Genomic DNA, 16,673 nt, shown 5'->3' on the forward strand with positions numbered 1-16,673 from the left:
GGCCTGGGAGTGCCAGGGCTGCCCCTGCCTGGAGTCCTCCCGAGACAGCACCAGCCGTCAGCCTGAGCACCGCTCTCGGCCAGACCTCCCGCCGCGCCCCCAGCGACTGGGGCTGCCCGTCCCCACGGAGCCGCCACGCTCAGTATCTCCGCTCTCACCCGCGGCCAGGCCCCCAGCGACTGGGGCTGCCCCTCCCCACGGAGCCGCCACGCTCAGTATCTCCGCTCTCACCCACGGCCAGGCCCCCAGCGACTGGGGCTGCCCGTCCCCACGGAGCCGCCACGCTCAGTATCTCCGCTCTCACCCGCGGCCAGGCCCCCAGCGACTGGGGCTTCCCCTCCCCACGGAGCCGCCACGCTCAGTATCTCCGCTCTCACCCACGGCCAGGCCCCCAGCGACTGGGGCTGCCCCTCCCCACGGAGCCGCCACGCTCAGTATCTCCGCTCTCACCCACGGCCAGGCCCCCAGCGACTGGGGCTGCCCGTCCCCACGGAGCCGCCACGCTCAGTATCTCCGCTCTCACCCGCGGCCAGGCCCCCAGCGACTGGGGCTTCCCCTCCCCACGGAGCCGCCACGCTCAGTATCTCCGCTCTCACCCACGGCCAGGCCCCCAGCGACTGGGGCTGCCCCTCCCCACGGAGCCGCCACGCTCAGTATCTCCGCTCTCACCCACGGCCAGGCCCCCAGCGACTGGGGCTGCCCGTCCCCACGGAGCCGCCACGCTCAGTATCTCCACTCTCACCCGCGGCCAGGCCCCCAGCGACTGGGGCTGCCCGTCCCCGCGGAGCCGCCACGCTCAGTATCTCCACTCTCACCCGCGGCCAGGCCCCCAGCGACTGGGGCTGCCCGTCCCCACGGAGCCGCCACGCTCAGTATCTCCGCTCTCACCCACGGCCAGGCCCCCAGCGACTGGGGCTTCCCCTCCCCACGGAGCCGCCACGCTCGGTATCTCCGCCCTCACCCGCGGCCAGGCCCCCAGCGACTGGGGCTGCCCGTCCCCACGGAGCCGCCACGCTCGGTATCTCCGCCCTCACCCGCGGCCAGGCCCCCAGCGACTGGGGCTGCCCGTCCCCACGGAGCCGCCACGCTCAGTATCTCCGCTCTCACCCGCGGCCAGGCCCCCAGCGACTGGGGCTGCCCCTCCCCACGGAGCCGCCACGCTCAGTATCTCCGCTCTCACCCACGGCCAGGCCCCCAGCGACTGGGGCTGCCCGTCCCCACGGAGCCGCCACGCTCAGTATCTCCGCTCTCACCCACGGCCAGGCCCCCAGCGACTGGGGCTTCCCCTCCCCACGGAGCCGCCACGCTCAGTATCTCCGCTCTCACCCACGGCCAGGCCCCCAGCGACTGGGGCTGCCCCTCCCCACGGAGCCGCCACGCTCAGTATCTCCGCTCTCACCCACGGCCAGGCCCCCAGCGACTGGGGCTGCCCGTCCCCACGGAGCCGCCACGCTCAGTATCTCCACTCTCACCCGCGGCCAGGCCCCCAGCGACTGGGGCTGCCCGTCCCCACGGAGCCGCCACGCTCAGTATCTCCGCTCTCACCCACGGCCAGGCCCCCAGCGACTGGGGCTTCCCCTCCCCATGGAGCCGCCACGCTCGGTATCTCCGCCCTCACCCGCGGCCAGGCCCCCAGCGACTGGGGCTGCCCGTCCCCACGGAGCCGCCACGCTCAGTATCTCCACTCTCACCCGCGGCCAGGCCCCCAGCGACTGGGGCTGCCCGTCCCCACAGAGCTGCCACGCTCAGTATCTCCGCTCTCACCCACGGCCAGGCCCCCAGCGACTGGGGCTGCCCGTCCCCACAGAGCTGCCACGCTCAGTATCTCCGCTCTCACCCACGGCCAGGCCCCCAGCGACTGAGGCTGCCCGTCCCCACGGAGCCGCCACGCTCAGTATCTCCGCTCTCACCCACGGCCAGGCCCCCAGCGACTGAGGCTGCCCCTCCCCACGGAGCCGCCACGCTCAGTATCTCCTCTCTCACCCACGGCCAGGCCCCCAGCGACTGGGGCTGCCCCTCCCCACGGAGCCGCCACGCTCAGTATCTCCTCTCTCACCCACGGCCAGGCCCCCAGCGACTGGGGCTGCCCCTCCCCATGGAGCCGCCACGCTCAGTATCTCCGCTCTCACCCACGGCCAGGCCCCCAGCGACTGAGGCTGCCCGTCCCCACGGAGCCGCCACGCTCAGTATCTCCGCTCTCACCCACGGCCAGGCCCCCAGCGACTGGGGCTGCCAGTCCCCACGGAGCCGCCACGCTCAGTATCTCCGCTCTCACCCACGGCCAGGCCCCCAGCGACTGAGGCTGCCCCTCCCCACGGAGCCGCCATGCTCAGTATCTCCGCTCTCACCCACGGCCAGGCCCCCAGCGACTGGGGCTGCCCGTCCCCACGGAGCCGCCACGCTCAGTATCCCCGCTCTCACCCACGGCCAGGCCCCCAGCGACTGGGGCTGCCCCTCCCCATGGAGCCGCCATGCTCAGTATCCCCGCTCTCACCCACGGCCAGGCCCCCAGCGACTGGGGCTGCCCCTCCCCAGGGAGCCGCCATGCTCAGTATCTCCGCTCTCACCCACGGCCAGGCCCCCAGCGACTGGGGCTGCCCCTCCCCACGGAGCCGCCACGCTCAGTATCTCCGCTCTCACCCACGGCCAGGCCCCCAGCGACTGGGGCTGCCCGTCCCCACGGAGCAGCCACGCTCAGTATCTCCGCTCTCACCCACGGCCAGGCCCCCAGCGACTGGGGCTGCCCCTCCCCATGGAGCCGCCATGCTCAGTATCCCCGCTCTCACCCACGGCCAGGCCCCCAGCGACTGGGGCTGCCCCTCCCCAGGGAGCCGCCATGCTCAGTATCTCCGCTCTCACCCACGGCCAGGCCCCCAGCGACTGGGGCTGCCCCTCCCCACGGAGCCGCCACGCTCAGTATCTCCGCTCTCACCCACGGCCAGGCCCCCAGCGACTGGGGCTGCCCGTCCCCACGGAGCCGCCACGCTCAGTATCTCCGCTCTCACCCACGGCCAGGCCCCCAGCGACTGGGGCTGCCCCTCCCCACGGAGCCGCCACGCTCAGTATCTCCGCTCTCACCCACGGCCAGGCCCCCAGCGACTGGGGCTGCCCGTCCCCACGGAGCCGCCACGCTCAGTATCTCCGCTCTCACCCACGGCCAGGCCCCCAGCGACTGGGGCTGCCCCTCCCCACGGAGCCGCCACGCTCAGTATCCCCGCTCTCACCCACGGCCAGGCCCCCAGCGACTGGGGCTGCCCCTCCCCACGGAGCCGCCATGCTCAGTATCTCCGCTCTCACCCACGGCCAGGCCCCCAGCGACTGGGGCTGCCCGTCCCCACGGAGCCGCCACGCTCAGTATCTCCGCTCTCACCCACGGCCAGGCCCCCAGCGACTGGGGCTGCCCGTCCCCACGGAGCCGCCACGCTCAGTATCTCCGCTCTCACCCACGGCCAGGCCCCCAGCGACTGGGGCTGCCCCTCCCCATGGAGCCGCCATGCTCAGTATCCCCGCTCTCACCCACGGCCAGGCCCCCAGCGACTGGGGCTGCCCCTCCCCACGGAGCCGCCACGCTCAGTATGTCCGCTCTCACCCACGGCCAGGCCCCCAGCGACTGGGGCTGCCCCTCCCCACGGAGCCGCCACGCTCAGTATGTCCGCTCTCACCCACGGCCAGGCCCCCAGCGACTGGGGCTGCCCGTCCCCACGGAGCCGCCACGCTCAGTATCTCCGCTCTCACCCACGGCCAGGCCCCCAGCGACTGGGGCTGCCCGTCCCCACGGAGCCGCCACGCTCAGTATCTCCGCTCTCACCCGCGGCCAGGCCCCCAGCGACTGGGGCTGCCCGTCCCCGCGGAGCCGCCACGCTCAGTATCTCCGCTCTCACCCGCGGCCAGGCCCCCAGCGACTGAGGCTGCCCGTCCCCACGGAGCCGCCACGCTCAGTATCTCCGCTCTCACCCACGGCCAGGCCCCCAGCGACTGAGGCTGCCCCTCCCCATGGAGCCGCCATGCTCAGTATCCCCGCTCTCACCCACGGCCAGGCCCCCAGCGACTGGGGCTGCCCGTCCCCGCGGAGCCGCCACGCTCAGTATCTCCGCTCTCACCCACGGCCAGGCCCCCAGCGACTGAGGCTGCCCGTCCCCGCGGAGCCGCCACGCTCAGTATCTCCGCTCTCACCCACGGCCAGGCCCCCAGCGACTGAGGCTGCCCCTCCCCGCGGAGCCGCCACGCTCAGTATCTCCTCTCTCACCCACGGCCAGGCCCCCAGCGACTGGGGCTGCCCCTCCCCATGGAGCCGCCACGCTCAGTATCTCCGCTCTCACCCACGGCCAGGCCCCCAGCGACTGAGGCTGCCCGTCCCCACGGAGCCGCCACGCTCAGTATCTCCGCTCTCACCCACGGCCAGGCCCCCAGCGACTGGGGCTGCCCGTCCCCACGGAGCAGCCACGCTCAGTATCTCCGCTCTCACCCACGGCCAGGCCCCCAGCGACTGGGGCTGCCCCTCCCCATGGAGCCGCCATGCTCAGTATCCCCGCTCTCACCCACGGCCAGGCCCCCAGCGACTGGGGCTGCCCCTCCCCAGGGAGCCGCCATGCTCAGTATCTCCGCTCTCACCCACGGCCAGGCCCCCAGCGACTGGGGCTGCCCCTCCCCACGGAGCCGCCACGCTCAGTATCTCCGCTCTCACCCACGGCCAGGCCCCCAGCGACTGGGGCTGCCCGTCCCCACGGAGCCGCCACGCTCAGTATCTCCGCTCTCACCCACGGCCAGGCCCCCAGCGACTGGGGCTGCCCCTCCCCACGGAGCCGCCACGCTCAGTATCTCCGCTCTCACCCACGGCCAGGCCCCCAGCGACTGGGGCTGCCCGTCCCCACGGAGCCGCCACGCTCAGTATCTCCGCTCTCACCCACGGCCAGGCCCCCAGCGACTGGGGCTGCCCCTCCCCACGGAGCCGCCACGCTCAGTATCCCCGCTCTCACCCACGGCCAGGCCCCCAGCGACTGGGGCTGCCCCTCCCCACGGAGCCGCCATGCTCAGTATCTCCGCTCTCACCCACGGCCAGGCCCCCAGCGACTGGGGCTGCCCGTCCCCACGGAGCCGCCACGCTCAGTATCTCCGCTCTCACCCACGGCCAGGCCCCCAGCGACTGGGGCTGCCCGTCCCCACGGAGCCGCCACGCTCAGTATCTCCGCTCTCACCCACGGCCAGGCCCCCAGCGACTGGGGCTGCCCCTCCCCATGGAGCCGCCATGCTCAGTATCCCCGCTCTCACCCACGGCCAGGCCCCCAGCGACTGGGGCTGCCCCTCCCCACGGAGCCGCCACGCTCAGTATGTCCGCTCTCACCCACGGCCAGGCCCCCAGCGACTGGGGCTGCCCGTCCCCACGGAGCCGCCACGCTCAGTATCTCCGCTCTCACCCACGGCCAGGCCCCCAGCGACTGGGGCTGCCCGTCCCCACGGAGCCGCCACGCTCAGTATCTCCGCTCTCACCCGCGGCCAGGCCCCCAGCGACTGGGGCTGCCCGTCCCCGCGGAGCCGCCACGCTCAGTATCTCCGCTCTCACCCGCGGCCAGGCCCCCAGCGACTGAGGCTGCCCGTCCCCACGGAGCCGCCACGCTCAGTATCTCCGCTCTCACCCACGGCCAGGCCCCCAGCGACTGAGGCTGCCCCTCCCCATGGAGCCGCCATGCTCAGTATCCCCGCTCTCACCCACGGCCAGGCCCCCAGCGACTGAGGCTGCCCGTCCCCACGGAGCCGCCACGCTCAGTATCTCCGCTCTCACCCACGGCCAGGCCCCCAGCGACTGGGGCTGCCCCTCCCCATGGAGCCGCCATGCTCAGTATCCCCGCTCTCACCCACGGCCAGGCCCCCAGCGACTGGGGCTGCCCCTCCCCAGGGAGCCGCCATGCTCAGTATCTCCGCTCTCACCCACGGCCAGGCCCCCAGCGACTGGGGCTGCCCCTCCCCACGGAGCCGCCACGCTCAGTATCTCCGCTTTCACCCACGGCCAGGCCCCCAGCGACTGGGGCTGCCCGTCCCCACGGAGCCGCCACGCTCAGTATCTCCGCTCTCACCCACGGCCAGGCCCCCAGCGACTGGGGCTGCCCCTCCCCATGGAGCCGCCATGCTCAGTATCCCCGCTCTCACCCACGGCCAGGCCCCCAGCGACTGGGGCTGCCCCTCCCCAGGGAGCCGCCATGCTCAGTATCTCCGCTCTCACCCACGGCCAGGCCCCCAGCGACTGGGGCTGCCCCTCCCCACGGAGCCGCCACGCTCAGTATCTCCGCTCTCACCCACGGCCAGGCCCCCAGCGACTGGGGCTGCCCGTCCCCACGGAGCCGCCACGCTCAGTATCTCCGCTCTCACCCACGGCCAGGCCCCCAGCGACTGGGGCTGCCCCTCCCCACGGAGCCGCCACGCTCAGTATCTCCGCTCTCACCCACGGCCAGGCCCCCAGCGACTGGGGCTGCCCGTCCCCACGGAGCCGCCACGCTCAGTATCTCCGCTCTCACCCACGGCCAGGCCCCCAGCGACTGGGGCTGCCCCTCCCCACGGAGCCGCCACGCTCAGTATCCCCGCTCTCACCCACGGCCAGGCCCCCAGCGACTGGGGCTGCCCCTCCCCACGGAGCCGCCATGCTCAGTATCTCCGCTCTCACCCACGGCCAGGCCCCCAGCGACTGGGGCTGCCCGTCCCCACGGAGCCGCCACGCTCAGTATCTCCGCTCTCACCCACGGCCAGGCCCCCAGCGACTGGGGCTGCCCGTCCCCACGGAGCCGCCACGCTCAGTATCTCCGCTCTCACCCACGGCCAGGCCCCCAGCGACTGGGGCTGCCCCTCCCCACGGAGCCGCCACGCTCAGTATCCCCGCTCTCACCCACGGCCAGGCCCCCAGCGACTGAGGCTGCCCGTCCCCACGGAGCCGCCACGCTCAGTATCTCCACTCTCACCCACGGCCAGGCCCCCAGCGACTGGGGCTGCCCCTCCCCACGGAGCCGCCACGCTCAGTATCTCCGCTCTCACCCACGGCCAGGCCCCCAGCGACTGGGGCTGCCCCTCCCCACGGAGCCGCCACGCTCAGTATCTCCACTCTCACCCACGGCCAGGCCCCCAGCGACTGGGGCTGCCCGTCCCCACGGAGCCGCCACGCTCAGTATCTCCGCTCTCACCCACGGCCAGGCCCCCAGCGACTGGGGCTGCCCCTCCCCATGGAGCCGCCATGCTCAGTATCCCCGCTCTCACCCACGGCCAGGCCCCCAGCGACTGGGGCTGCCCCTCCCCACGGAGCCGCCATGCTCAGTATCTCCGCTCTCACCCACGGCCAGGCCCCCAGCGACTGGGGCTGCCCCTCCCCACGGAGCCGCCATGCTCAGTATCTCCGCTCTCACCCACGGCCAGGCCCCCAGCGACTGGGGCTGCCCCTCCCCACGGAGCCGCCACGCTCAGTATCTCCGCTCTCACCCACGGCCAGGCCCCCAGCGACTGGGGCTGCCCCTCCCCATGGAGCCGCCACGCTCAGTATCTCCGCTCTCACCCACGGCCAGGCCCCCAGCGACTGGGGCTGCCCGTCCCCACGGAGCCGCCATGCTCAGTATCTCCGCTCTCACCCACGGCCAGGCCCCCAGCGACTGGGGCTGCCCCTCCCCACGGAGCCGCCACGCTCAGTATCTCCGCTCTCACCGACGGCCAGGCCCCCAGCGACTGGGGCTGCCCGTCCCCACGGAGCCGCCACGCTCAGTATCTCCGCTCTCACCCACGGCCAGGCCCCCAGCGACTGGGGCTGCCCCTCCCCATGGAGCCGCCATGCTCAGTATCCCCGCTCTCACCCACGGCCAGGCCCCCAGCGACTGGGGCTGCCCCTCCCCACGGAGCCGCCATGCTCAGTATCTCCGCTCTCACCCACGGCCAGGCCCCCAGCGACTGGGGCTGCCCCTCCCCACGGAGCCGCCATGCTCAGTATCTCCGCTCTCACCCACGGCCAGGCCCCCAGCGACTGGGGCTGCCCCTCCCCACGGAGCCGCCACGCTCAGTATCTCCGCTCTCACCCACGGCCAGGCCCCCAGCGACTGGGGCTGCCCCTCCCCATGGAGCCGCCACGCTCAGTATCTCCGCTCTCACCCACGGCCAGGCCCCCAGCGACTGGGGCTGCCCGTCCCCACGGAGCCGCCATGCTCAGTATCTCCGCTCTCACCCACGGCCAGGCCCCCAGCGACTGGGGCTGCCCCTCCCCACGGAGCCGCCACGCTCAGTATCTCCGCTCTCACCGACGGCCAGGCCCCCAGCGACTGGGGCTGCCCGTCCCCACGGAGCCGCCACGCTCAGTATCTCCGCTCTCACCCACGGCCAGGCCCCCAGCGACTGGGGCTGCCCGTCCCCACGGAGCCGCCATGCTCAGTATCTCCGCTCTCACCCACGGCCAGGCCCCCAGCGACTGGGGCTGCCCCTCCCCACGGAGCCGCCACGCTCAGTATCTCCGCTCTCACCCACGGCCAGGCCCCCAGCGACTGGGGCTGCCCGTCCCCACGGAGCCGCCACGCTCAGTATCTCCGCTCTCACCCGCGGCCAGGCCCCCAGCGACTGGGGCTTCCCCTCCCCACGGAGCCGCCACGCTCAGTATCTCCGCTCTCACCCACGGCCAGGCCCCCAGCGACTGGGGCTGCCCCTCCCCACGGAGCCGCCACGCTCAGTATCTCCGCTCTCACCCACGGCCAGGCCCCCAGCGACTGGGGCTGCCCGTCCCCACGGAGCCGCCACGCTCAGTATCTCCGCTCTCACCCGCGGCCAGGCCCCCAGCGACTGGGGCTTCCCCTCCCCACGGAGCCGCCACGCTCAGTATCTCCGCTCTCACCCACGGCCAGGCCCCCAGCGACTGGGGCTGCCCCTCCCCACGGAGCCGCCACGCTCAGTATCCCCGCTCTCCCCCTGGTGCCCGGCCGGAAGGCGAGGGGGGAGTTAGGTTAACGGACCCGATGCCCAGCCCGTGGTGCCGGTGTGCAGCAGCAACGGAGCAAACAGCTGGCTCCAGGCTTGTCTCCGGCTGGGACCCCGGCCCCTTTGTGCAAACGCGTCCCTCAGCATCAGGCCAGAGGAGCTGCCAGGCCCCTTACGCCCGCCCTGGGTCCGGTCCCATGCGCCCTCGGGCAAGTCACCATCCAGGCCCACATGCTCCGGGCTCTGCCAGGAAGGCCACTCGGGTGGGTGGGCGTCTCCAGGGCCCATTGCCCGTCCCTGACGCCACGGGGACCGTCCCTTCCCTGTGGTGGGGGGTGGGGTGTCCCGGGGCCAGCGCGCACCCGCAAGGCCCAGTCCCCGGCAGACCCTGCCGTCCGGGGGGGGGGGACCAGGCCGGGGCTGGTCACGCTCCGTATCGCGGCTGAGCGCCCTGCTCCCAGGGAGGGGAGCGCCAGGCCCTGCGGCTGGACGTCTCCCTCGCTTCCAGGCGGCGCCAGGACCTGCATCGACTCGCCCCGGCGCCGGAAGATTCCCCAGTCACTGTCGCGGCCGCCTGGGACATGGAGCCTGCTTAGCAACCGGCCTCCCTTGTCCCTCAACAGGACACAGCTGGTGCCGGGCGGCTACACGGGGCCTGGCACAGAGCCCGGTGAGTGGCTGGAGGCTCCTGCCCTGGGCGCCCTTTCTCCAGGAGGGTCCGGCTGGGGGGGCTAGCGCTGCGCCCGAGTGGGTGTGATGGACGGAGCGGGGGGGGGGCTGCTTCCCCTGGAGCCCTTCCCCAGCTCAGGTTCAGCTCCCCGGGGGACTGCTGGTGCCCTGGGCAGGACAGGAAGGGGCCAGGGCTGGGAGGCTCCCTGCTCACCCGTCCTCCGAGCCTGCCCCCGCCCTGGCTTTGTGCTCTGCGATCCTTGGCCTTCCTCTGCAGCCACCCAGCAAACCCTGCCCCTTCCGGCCCTGCCACTGCCCCCGCCCCCCTGGCCCTGCCACGGCCCCTCTGGCCCTGCCCCTGCCACTGCCTGACCTTGCCACTGCTGGGCCCTGGCTCTGCCCACAGGGCGCTGGCACAAGGGCCCTGCTTTGCCACCCCTGAACTGGGGCAAATTGCCTACACATCCGGCAAGAGCCAGGCTGAGCAGGGAGCGGTGTCTAGTGGGTAGAGCGGCTGGGGTGGCCGGGTTCTCTGGGGCCCTTGTTAAATGCTTGCCCGTGAGGCTTGGGGTGATGTCCCGCCTCTGCCCCGTCCCGCCGTGCTGCGGCCAGGAGTCTCCCAACATGCTCCGCCCCGTCCCCTGCTGTGCCTGCCTAGGGCTGCTGCCTCCCGCCAGGGCTGGCTCGCAGGGAGCTGGCGGGGCCTCTCTGGGCAGGGCAGCTGTGACGGACCGGGCCGTGTCTGGGCACAGCTGAGGGCGTCCGCTCAGGGCGAATTGCTCAAATCCGGGCTCCTTCCAGCCCCCGACTGGTGACCTCTCCAAACAGGCCACAAACCAGTCTCACAGAGCGCTTCAGCTGCCTGCCTGAAGCCTCACGCGCAAAACCCCTCCGACACCCCAGCAATATCCGTGCCCCAGAGGGCCCCGGGCCTCATACACAGGTGGGGGGTCTTAGAACCCAACCCCACCTACCCCGAACAAGTCCTGTCCGGTTCCAAGAAACCAGCCACAGATCCCTGGTCAATTTAGCCTCCGGACCTTACCCACAAATCACGCTGGGCCAATCCTTTAGCATCTAACATCTAAAGGTTTATTATTACAGGAAAGAAAAGCCTGAGAGTGAGGTTATTAAAGTACAGTACGTTACATGCACCGAATCTCCCAGTTCTCGATGCAGGCTCTAGCAGAGATGTTGCAGCTGCTGGCTTAAAAGTCCTTGTTGCGCATCCTAGCATCAGGATGGGTCCACAGGTCTTCCGGGCTCTTCAATCCCTGCACTGCTGCCTCTGGGATGAAGTGCTGAGCTGAAGACCAAGATGGAGGCAACCACATGGCCTCATTATCCCTCCTTCCTGGCCTCTTCTTGGCTATAGCAGGTCACCTGGCCCACGGCTTCTTCCTGTGTTCCCTTAGGTATGAGTCACCTTCATGCTTGAGGTGTGTCCTTGGCCCATTGAGGGCCATTGTCCCACAGGGCCTCGCTGATTAGCATGTCCATAGGCCAGGCCCTGCCCAATGCTCAACCACACGCAGGGAAATATTCAGTATCCTCACACGTACATGCTTATAACTTCACACCCAGACATTCTACACTCACATGACCAGCGTCCATAGGATTAGCTGACAGTGAGCTTCCATTCAACACCCCACATGGCCCCCCCTTTATACCATTTTCTGGGGCCAACCCCCACCTATGGGTGCAGCAGTGATCTGGCTGCTCCCCTCAAGATCCAGTAACGTGACAGCAGCCTCGGGGCCCTGGGCACCAGCCTGTCCCACGCCAGCACAGCTGGGAGGCTTTGGCCAGGGGGATGAGGGCAGCTTGGTGTAAACGGGCACAAGGGGGATCAGCCCCTCCCCCACCTCGCTCCCGAGCAGGTAGGGAGGCAGGTCTGGGGGGTGGGCCTGGGGCCAGGACTCCTGGATTTTCTTCCCAGCTCTGGGAGAGGAGGGGTCTCTAAAGATTGCAGCACCGCGGGGGGGGGGACAGTTCTGTTCCTGGCTCCGCCACTGACTTGCCAGCTGAGACGTGTACCGTCCTGGGCCCCGCAGCCAGCGCCGGCGCCAGGCGGGTGGTCGTCCCCTGGGCCCAGCTGGGCAGCAGAGACAAGACCGTTTCAGCCTGGCCCATTCCGTCCCTCCTGGCCCCGGCTGCTCCGTGCCCAGATGTGCCAGCCCAGAGCTCCCTCCCACAGGCCTGCGTGGAGATCTCAGAGGCTGCAAAGGGGGAGCCAGCCGGGGAGCTGGGCCCGGGTGAGGGGACATCCCGATGCTCCAAGCACCCCGAGAGCCCTCTTGGTCCCCACCGGACCCTCCCCTCCCCTCCTGCCCTCGCACCTGGCCCAGCCTGTCGGGGATGGGGTGCAGCTCCACGGGCATGGGGCCTGCTGCAGAGGGGGGGCTCGGAGCCGGCATGAGTGCCCCTCTGCTGCCATCCCCACCCCCTGCTCTATGGGGGCCCCCCTGCCTCCCCCCTAACTCCCTGCCCTGCGGGGGCCCTGCTGCCGCCCCCCAGTCCTCTGCCTTCCCTAGGCTGAGTGCCAGGGAATTATGGGGGAGGGAGGCTTATGAGTCCTTCCCATCAAGGTCACAGTTTGGTGCCTGGTCCCAGGGTGGGGTCTGGCTGGGGCAGGTCTCTGGGTCCCAGGGGGGCCTGGGCTAGTGTCTGGTCGGGGGGGGCTGGACCAGTGTCTGGTCGGGGGGGGCCGGGCTAGTGTCTGGTCGGGGGGGGGCACTGGGCTAGTGTCTGGTCGGGGGGGGCTGGACCAGTGTCTGGTCAGGGGGGCCGGGCTAGTGTCTGGTCGGGGGGGGGGGCTGGGCTAGTGTCTGGTCGGGGGGGGGCTGGACCAGTGTCTGGTCTGGGGGGCCGGGCTAGTGTCTGGTCGGGGGGGGGGCTGGACCAGTGTCTGGTCGGGGGGGGCTGGGCTAGTGTCTGGTCGGGGGGGGCTGGACCAGTGTCTGGTCGGGGGGGCCGGGCTAGTGTCTGGTCGGGGGGGGGCACTGGGCTAGTGTCTGGTCGGGGGGGGGGGGCTGGACCAGTGTCTGGTCAGGGGGGCCGGGCTAGTGTCTGGTCGGGGGGGGGCTGGACCAGTGTCTGGTCAGGGGGGGCCGGGCTAGTGTCTGGTCGGGGGGGGGCTGGACCAGTGTCTGGTCAGGGGGGCCGGGCTAGTGTCTGGTCGGGGGGGGCTGGACCAGTGTCTGGTCGGGGGGGGGCTGGGCTAGTGTCTGGTCGGGGGGGGGGCTGGACCAGTGTCTGGTCGGGGGGGCCGGGCTAGTGTCTGGTCGGGGGGGGGGCTGGACCAGTGTCTGGTCGGGGGGGCCGGGCCAGTGTCTGGTCGGGGGGGGGGGGCTGGACCAGTGTCTGGTCAGGGGGGGCCGGGCTAGTGTCTGGTCGGGGGGGGGCTGGACCAGTGTCTGGTCAGGGGGGCCGGGCTAGTGTCTGGTCGGGGGGGGCTGGACCAGTGTCTGGTCAGGGGGGCCGGGCTAGTGTCTGGTCGGGGGGGGGGCTGGACCAGTGTCTGGTCAGGGGGGCCGGGCTAGTGTCTGGTCGGGGGGGGGGGCTGGGCTAGTGTCTGGTCGGGGGGGGGCTGGACCAGTGTCTGGTCTGGGGGGCCGGGCTAGTGTCTGGTCGGGGGGGGGGCTGGACCAGTGTCTGGTCGGGGGGGGCTGGGCTAGTGTCTGGTCGGGGGGGGCTGGACCAGTGTCTGGTCGGGGGGGCCGGGCTAGTGTCTGGTCGGGGGGGGGCACTGGGCTAGTGTCTGGTCGGGGGGGGGGGCTGGACCAGTGTCTGGTCGGGGGGGGGCCGGGCTAGTGTCTGGTCGGGGGGGGGCTGGACCAGTGTCTGGTCGGGGGGGGGCCGGGCTAGTGTCTGGTCGGGGGGGGGGCTGGACCAGTGTCTGGTCAGGGGGGCCGGGCTAGTGTCTGGTCGGGGGGGGGCTGGACCAGTGTCTGGTCAGGGGGGGCCGGGCTAGTGTCTGGTCGGGGGGGGGCTGGACCAGTGTCTGGTCAGGGGGGCCGGGCTAGTGTCTGGTCGGGGGGGGCTGGACCAGTGTCTGGTCGGGGGGGGGCTGGGCTAGTGTCTGGTCGGGGGGGGGGCTGGACCAGTGTCTGGTCGGGGGGGCCGGGCTAGTGTCTGGTCGGGGGGGGGGCTGGACCAGTGTCTGGTCGGGGGGGCCGGGCCAGTGTCTGGTCGGGGGGGGGGGGCTGGACCAGTGTCTGGTCAGGGGGGGCCGGGCTAGTGTCTGGTCGGGGGGGGGCTGGACCAGTGTCTGGTCAGGGGGGCCGGGCTAGTGTCTGGTCGGGGGGGGCTGGACCAGTGTCTGGTCAGGGGGGGCCGGGCTAGTGTCTGGTCGGGGGGGGGGCTGGACCAGTGTCTGGTCAGGGGGGGCCGGGCTAGTGTCTGGTCGGGGGGGGCTGGACCAGTGTCTGGTCAGGGGGGGCCGGGCTAGTGTCTGGTCGGGGGGGGGCTGGACCAGTGTCTGGTCAGGGGGGCCGGGCTAGTGTCTGGTCGGGGGGGGGGCTGGACCAGTGTCTGGTCAGGGGGGCCGGGCTAGTGTCTGGTCGGGGGGGGGGGCTGGGCTAGTGTCTGGTCGGGGGGGGGGCTGGACCAGTGTCTGGTCTGGGGGGCCGGGCTAGTGTCTGGTCGGGGGGGGGGGCTGGACCAGTGTCTGGTCGGGGGGGGGGCTGGGCTAGTGTCTGGTCGGGGGGGGCTGGACCAGTGTCTGGTCGGGGGGGCCGGGCTAGTGTCTGGTCGGGGGGGGGGCACTGGGCTAGTGTCTGGTCGGGGGGGGGGGCTGGACCAGTGTCTGGTCGGGGGGGCCGGGCCAGTGTCTGGTCGGGGGGGGGGGGCTGGACCAGTGTCTGGTCAGGGGGGGCCGGGCTAGTGTCTGGTCTGGGGGGCTGTGGGCGGGTCCCGGGGGTCGGGGCGGGGCTGTGGGGGGGTCCCGGGGGGCGGTGCGGGGCTGTGGGGGGGTCCGGCGGGGCGGGGCTGTGGGGGGGTCCCGGGGGGCGGTGCGGGGCTGTGGGCGGGTCCCGGGGGGCGGTGCGGGGCTGTGGGGGGCTCCCGGGGGGCGGGGCGGGGTTGGGGGCAGGTCCCGGGGGTCGGTGCGGGGCTGTGGGGGGGTCCCGGGGGGCGGTGCGGGGCTGTGGGGGGGTCCGGCGGGGCGGGGCTGTGGGGGGGTCCCGGGGGGCGGTGCGGGGCTGTGGGGGGGGTCCGGCGGGGCGGGGCTGTGGGGGGGTCCCGGGGGGCGGGGCGGGGCTGTGGGGGGGTCCCGGGGAGCAGTGCGGGGCTGTGGGCGGGTCCCGGGGCGCGGTGCGGTGGGGGGCTCCCGGGGGGCGGTGCGGGGCTGTGGGGGGGTCCCGGGGGGCGGGGCGGGGCTGTGGGGGGGTCCCGGGGGGCGGGGCGGGGCTGTGGGCGGGTCTGGGACGAGGGGCGCTGTCCTGGGTCGGGCCGTGGGTCTGAGCAGCGGGCAGGGCGCAGGGGGTTGCAGGACCCGGGCTCCATGCGCCGGGCGGTACCGGGCGGGCACTAGGACCCGGCGGGAGGCGGCCGGGCTGCGGCTTGGTGCGCGCACCCGGGCCGGGCCGGAGCCGGGCAGGTGAGGAGCGGGGGGGCGAGGGGGCTGCTCCCCCCATGGGGCTGGGGGGTTGCGGGGCGGGGGGGGCTGCTCCCCCCATGGGGCTGGGGGGGGTTGCGGGGCTGGGGGGGCTGCTCCCCCCATGGGGCTGGGGGGTTGCGGGGCGGGGGGGGGCTGCTCCCCCCATGGGGCTGGGGGGGGTTGCGGGGCGGGGGAGGCTGCTCCACGCATGGGGCTGGGGGGGATTGCGGGGCGGGGGGGGCTCCCCCCATGGGGCTGGGGGGTTGCGGGGCGGGGGGGGGCTGCTCCCCCCATGGGGCTGGGGGGTTGCGGGGCGGGGGGCTGCTCCCCCCATGGGCTGGGGGGGTTGCGGGGCGGGGGGGCGAGGGGGCTGCTCCCCCATGGGGCTAGGGGGTTGCGGGGCGGGGGGGCGAGGGGGCTGCTCCCCCCATGGGGCTGGGGGGGTTGCGGGGCGGGGGGGGCGAGGGGGCTGCTCCCCCATGGGGCTGGGGGGTTGCGGGGCGGGGGGGCTGCTCCCCCCATGGGGCTGGAGGGGTTGCGGGGCGGGGGGGCTGCTCCCCCCATGGGGCTGGGGGGGTTGCGGGGCGGGGGGGGCGAGGGGGCTGCTCCCCCATGGGGCTAGGGGGTTGCGGGGCGAGGGGGCTGGTCCCCCCATGGGACTGGGGGGTTGCGGGGCGGGGGTCAGGTGGCAGCTGCTCAGTTTGGCCCCTGGAAGTTGCCAGGACTCCTGGCTGTGAGGGGGGGAACTGGGGTGTCCGAGCCCCCCCCCCGGCTCAGGCCATGCAGCCTTGGCCCTCCGCTCGGGTCCCACTGGGGCAGGTGGAGCAAGGGCCCTGGGGGTCACGGGTCTGACCCCCCGATCACTGAGGCTGGCCACGGGCCCTGGGGCTACCCCGCGGTGCCCACCCATCTCGGGGGCACGGTGAGCACAGGGCACCTCATGGTGCGCAGGGAGGGGCCACGGCCATAGCCCCCCGCATGTGGGCAAGCTGCTTTCCCTCTGCCCCCAGGCCAGGCTGGCGTGCGCTCGCTCGCGTCCCCGGGTGGCGGGTGCACCCTTCCGCATGTGGCTGCCGGCCGCCCTCCCCACTAGCTGCTGCAGCCTGTGCCCCCCCAGCTCAGCCTGCGCGTGAGTCACAGATCCCATCCGACTGCGGGGGGGGGGGGGGGGGCTACGTTTTCAGATGTTTTGATTCCAGTGACCACACAGCCCCAGTGCCCACGGCCCCTTCGTGGCATTCTTATTGCAAGCGCTGGGCGGCACGTACACAAGAAGGGGCAGTCCGCCGGGGGGAGGACTGAGCGGCATGCGAGTGTGTAGCTGCCCACCTGGCTGTGCCGGCTACAGAAGCGCCAGCCCCGGCGTCGCTCTCAGGCCGTTGCGAAGTAGCAGGCAGCATTACCTCCCAGAAATGTAAACAGCATGTTTGCCCTGGCCACTGGCTGAGCAAGGCGTAGGACTGAGTGGCCTTGTTGG

The 16,673-nt window shown here is 72.7% G+C and overlaps 1 protein-coding gene across 6 annotated transcripts in view; it reads left to right on the top strand.

Moving 5' to 3' along the window:
* The first annotated feature begins 9,144 nt into the window (after nucleotides 1-9,144).
* Nucleotides 9,145-16,673, top strand: part of ABCB6 (ATP binding cassette subfamily B member 6 (LAN blood group)) — a 33,206-nt gene continuing 25,677 nt past the window's right edge. For 2 of the 6 annotated variants that reach the window (XR_012905089.1, XM_075932914.1), the window contains exon 1: nucleotides 9,145-9,598. Coding sequence is in view for 3 of the 6 variants with exons in the window: in XM_075932914.1 (XP_075789029.1) it covers nucleotides 9,160-9,598 (439 nt within the window). In the remaining 3 variants the exon portion in view is untranslated. Of the gene's footprint in view, nucleotides 9,599-10,914; nucleotides 11,013-15,030; nucleotides 15,197-16,206; nucleotides 16,326-16,673 lie in introns of those variants that run through there. The other 4 variants (XM_075932915.1, XM_075932918.1, XM_075932917.1 and 1 more) reach the window with 4 other exon arrangements.

Source organism: Pelodiscus sinensis, chromosome 7, assembly GCF_049634645.1.
Source record: "Pelodiscus sinensis isolate JC-2024 chromosome 7, ASM4963464v1, whole genome shotgun sequence".
Lineage (NCBI taxonomy): Eukaryota > Metazoa > Chordata > Testudines > Trionychidae > Pelodiscus > Pelodiscus sinensis.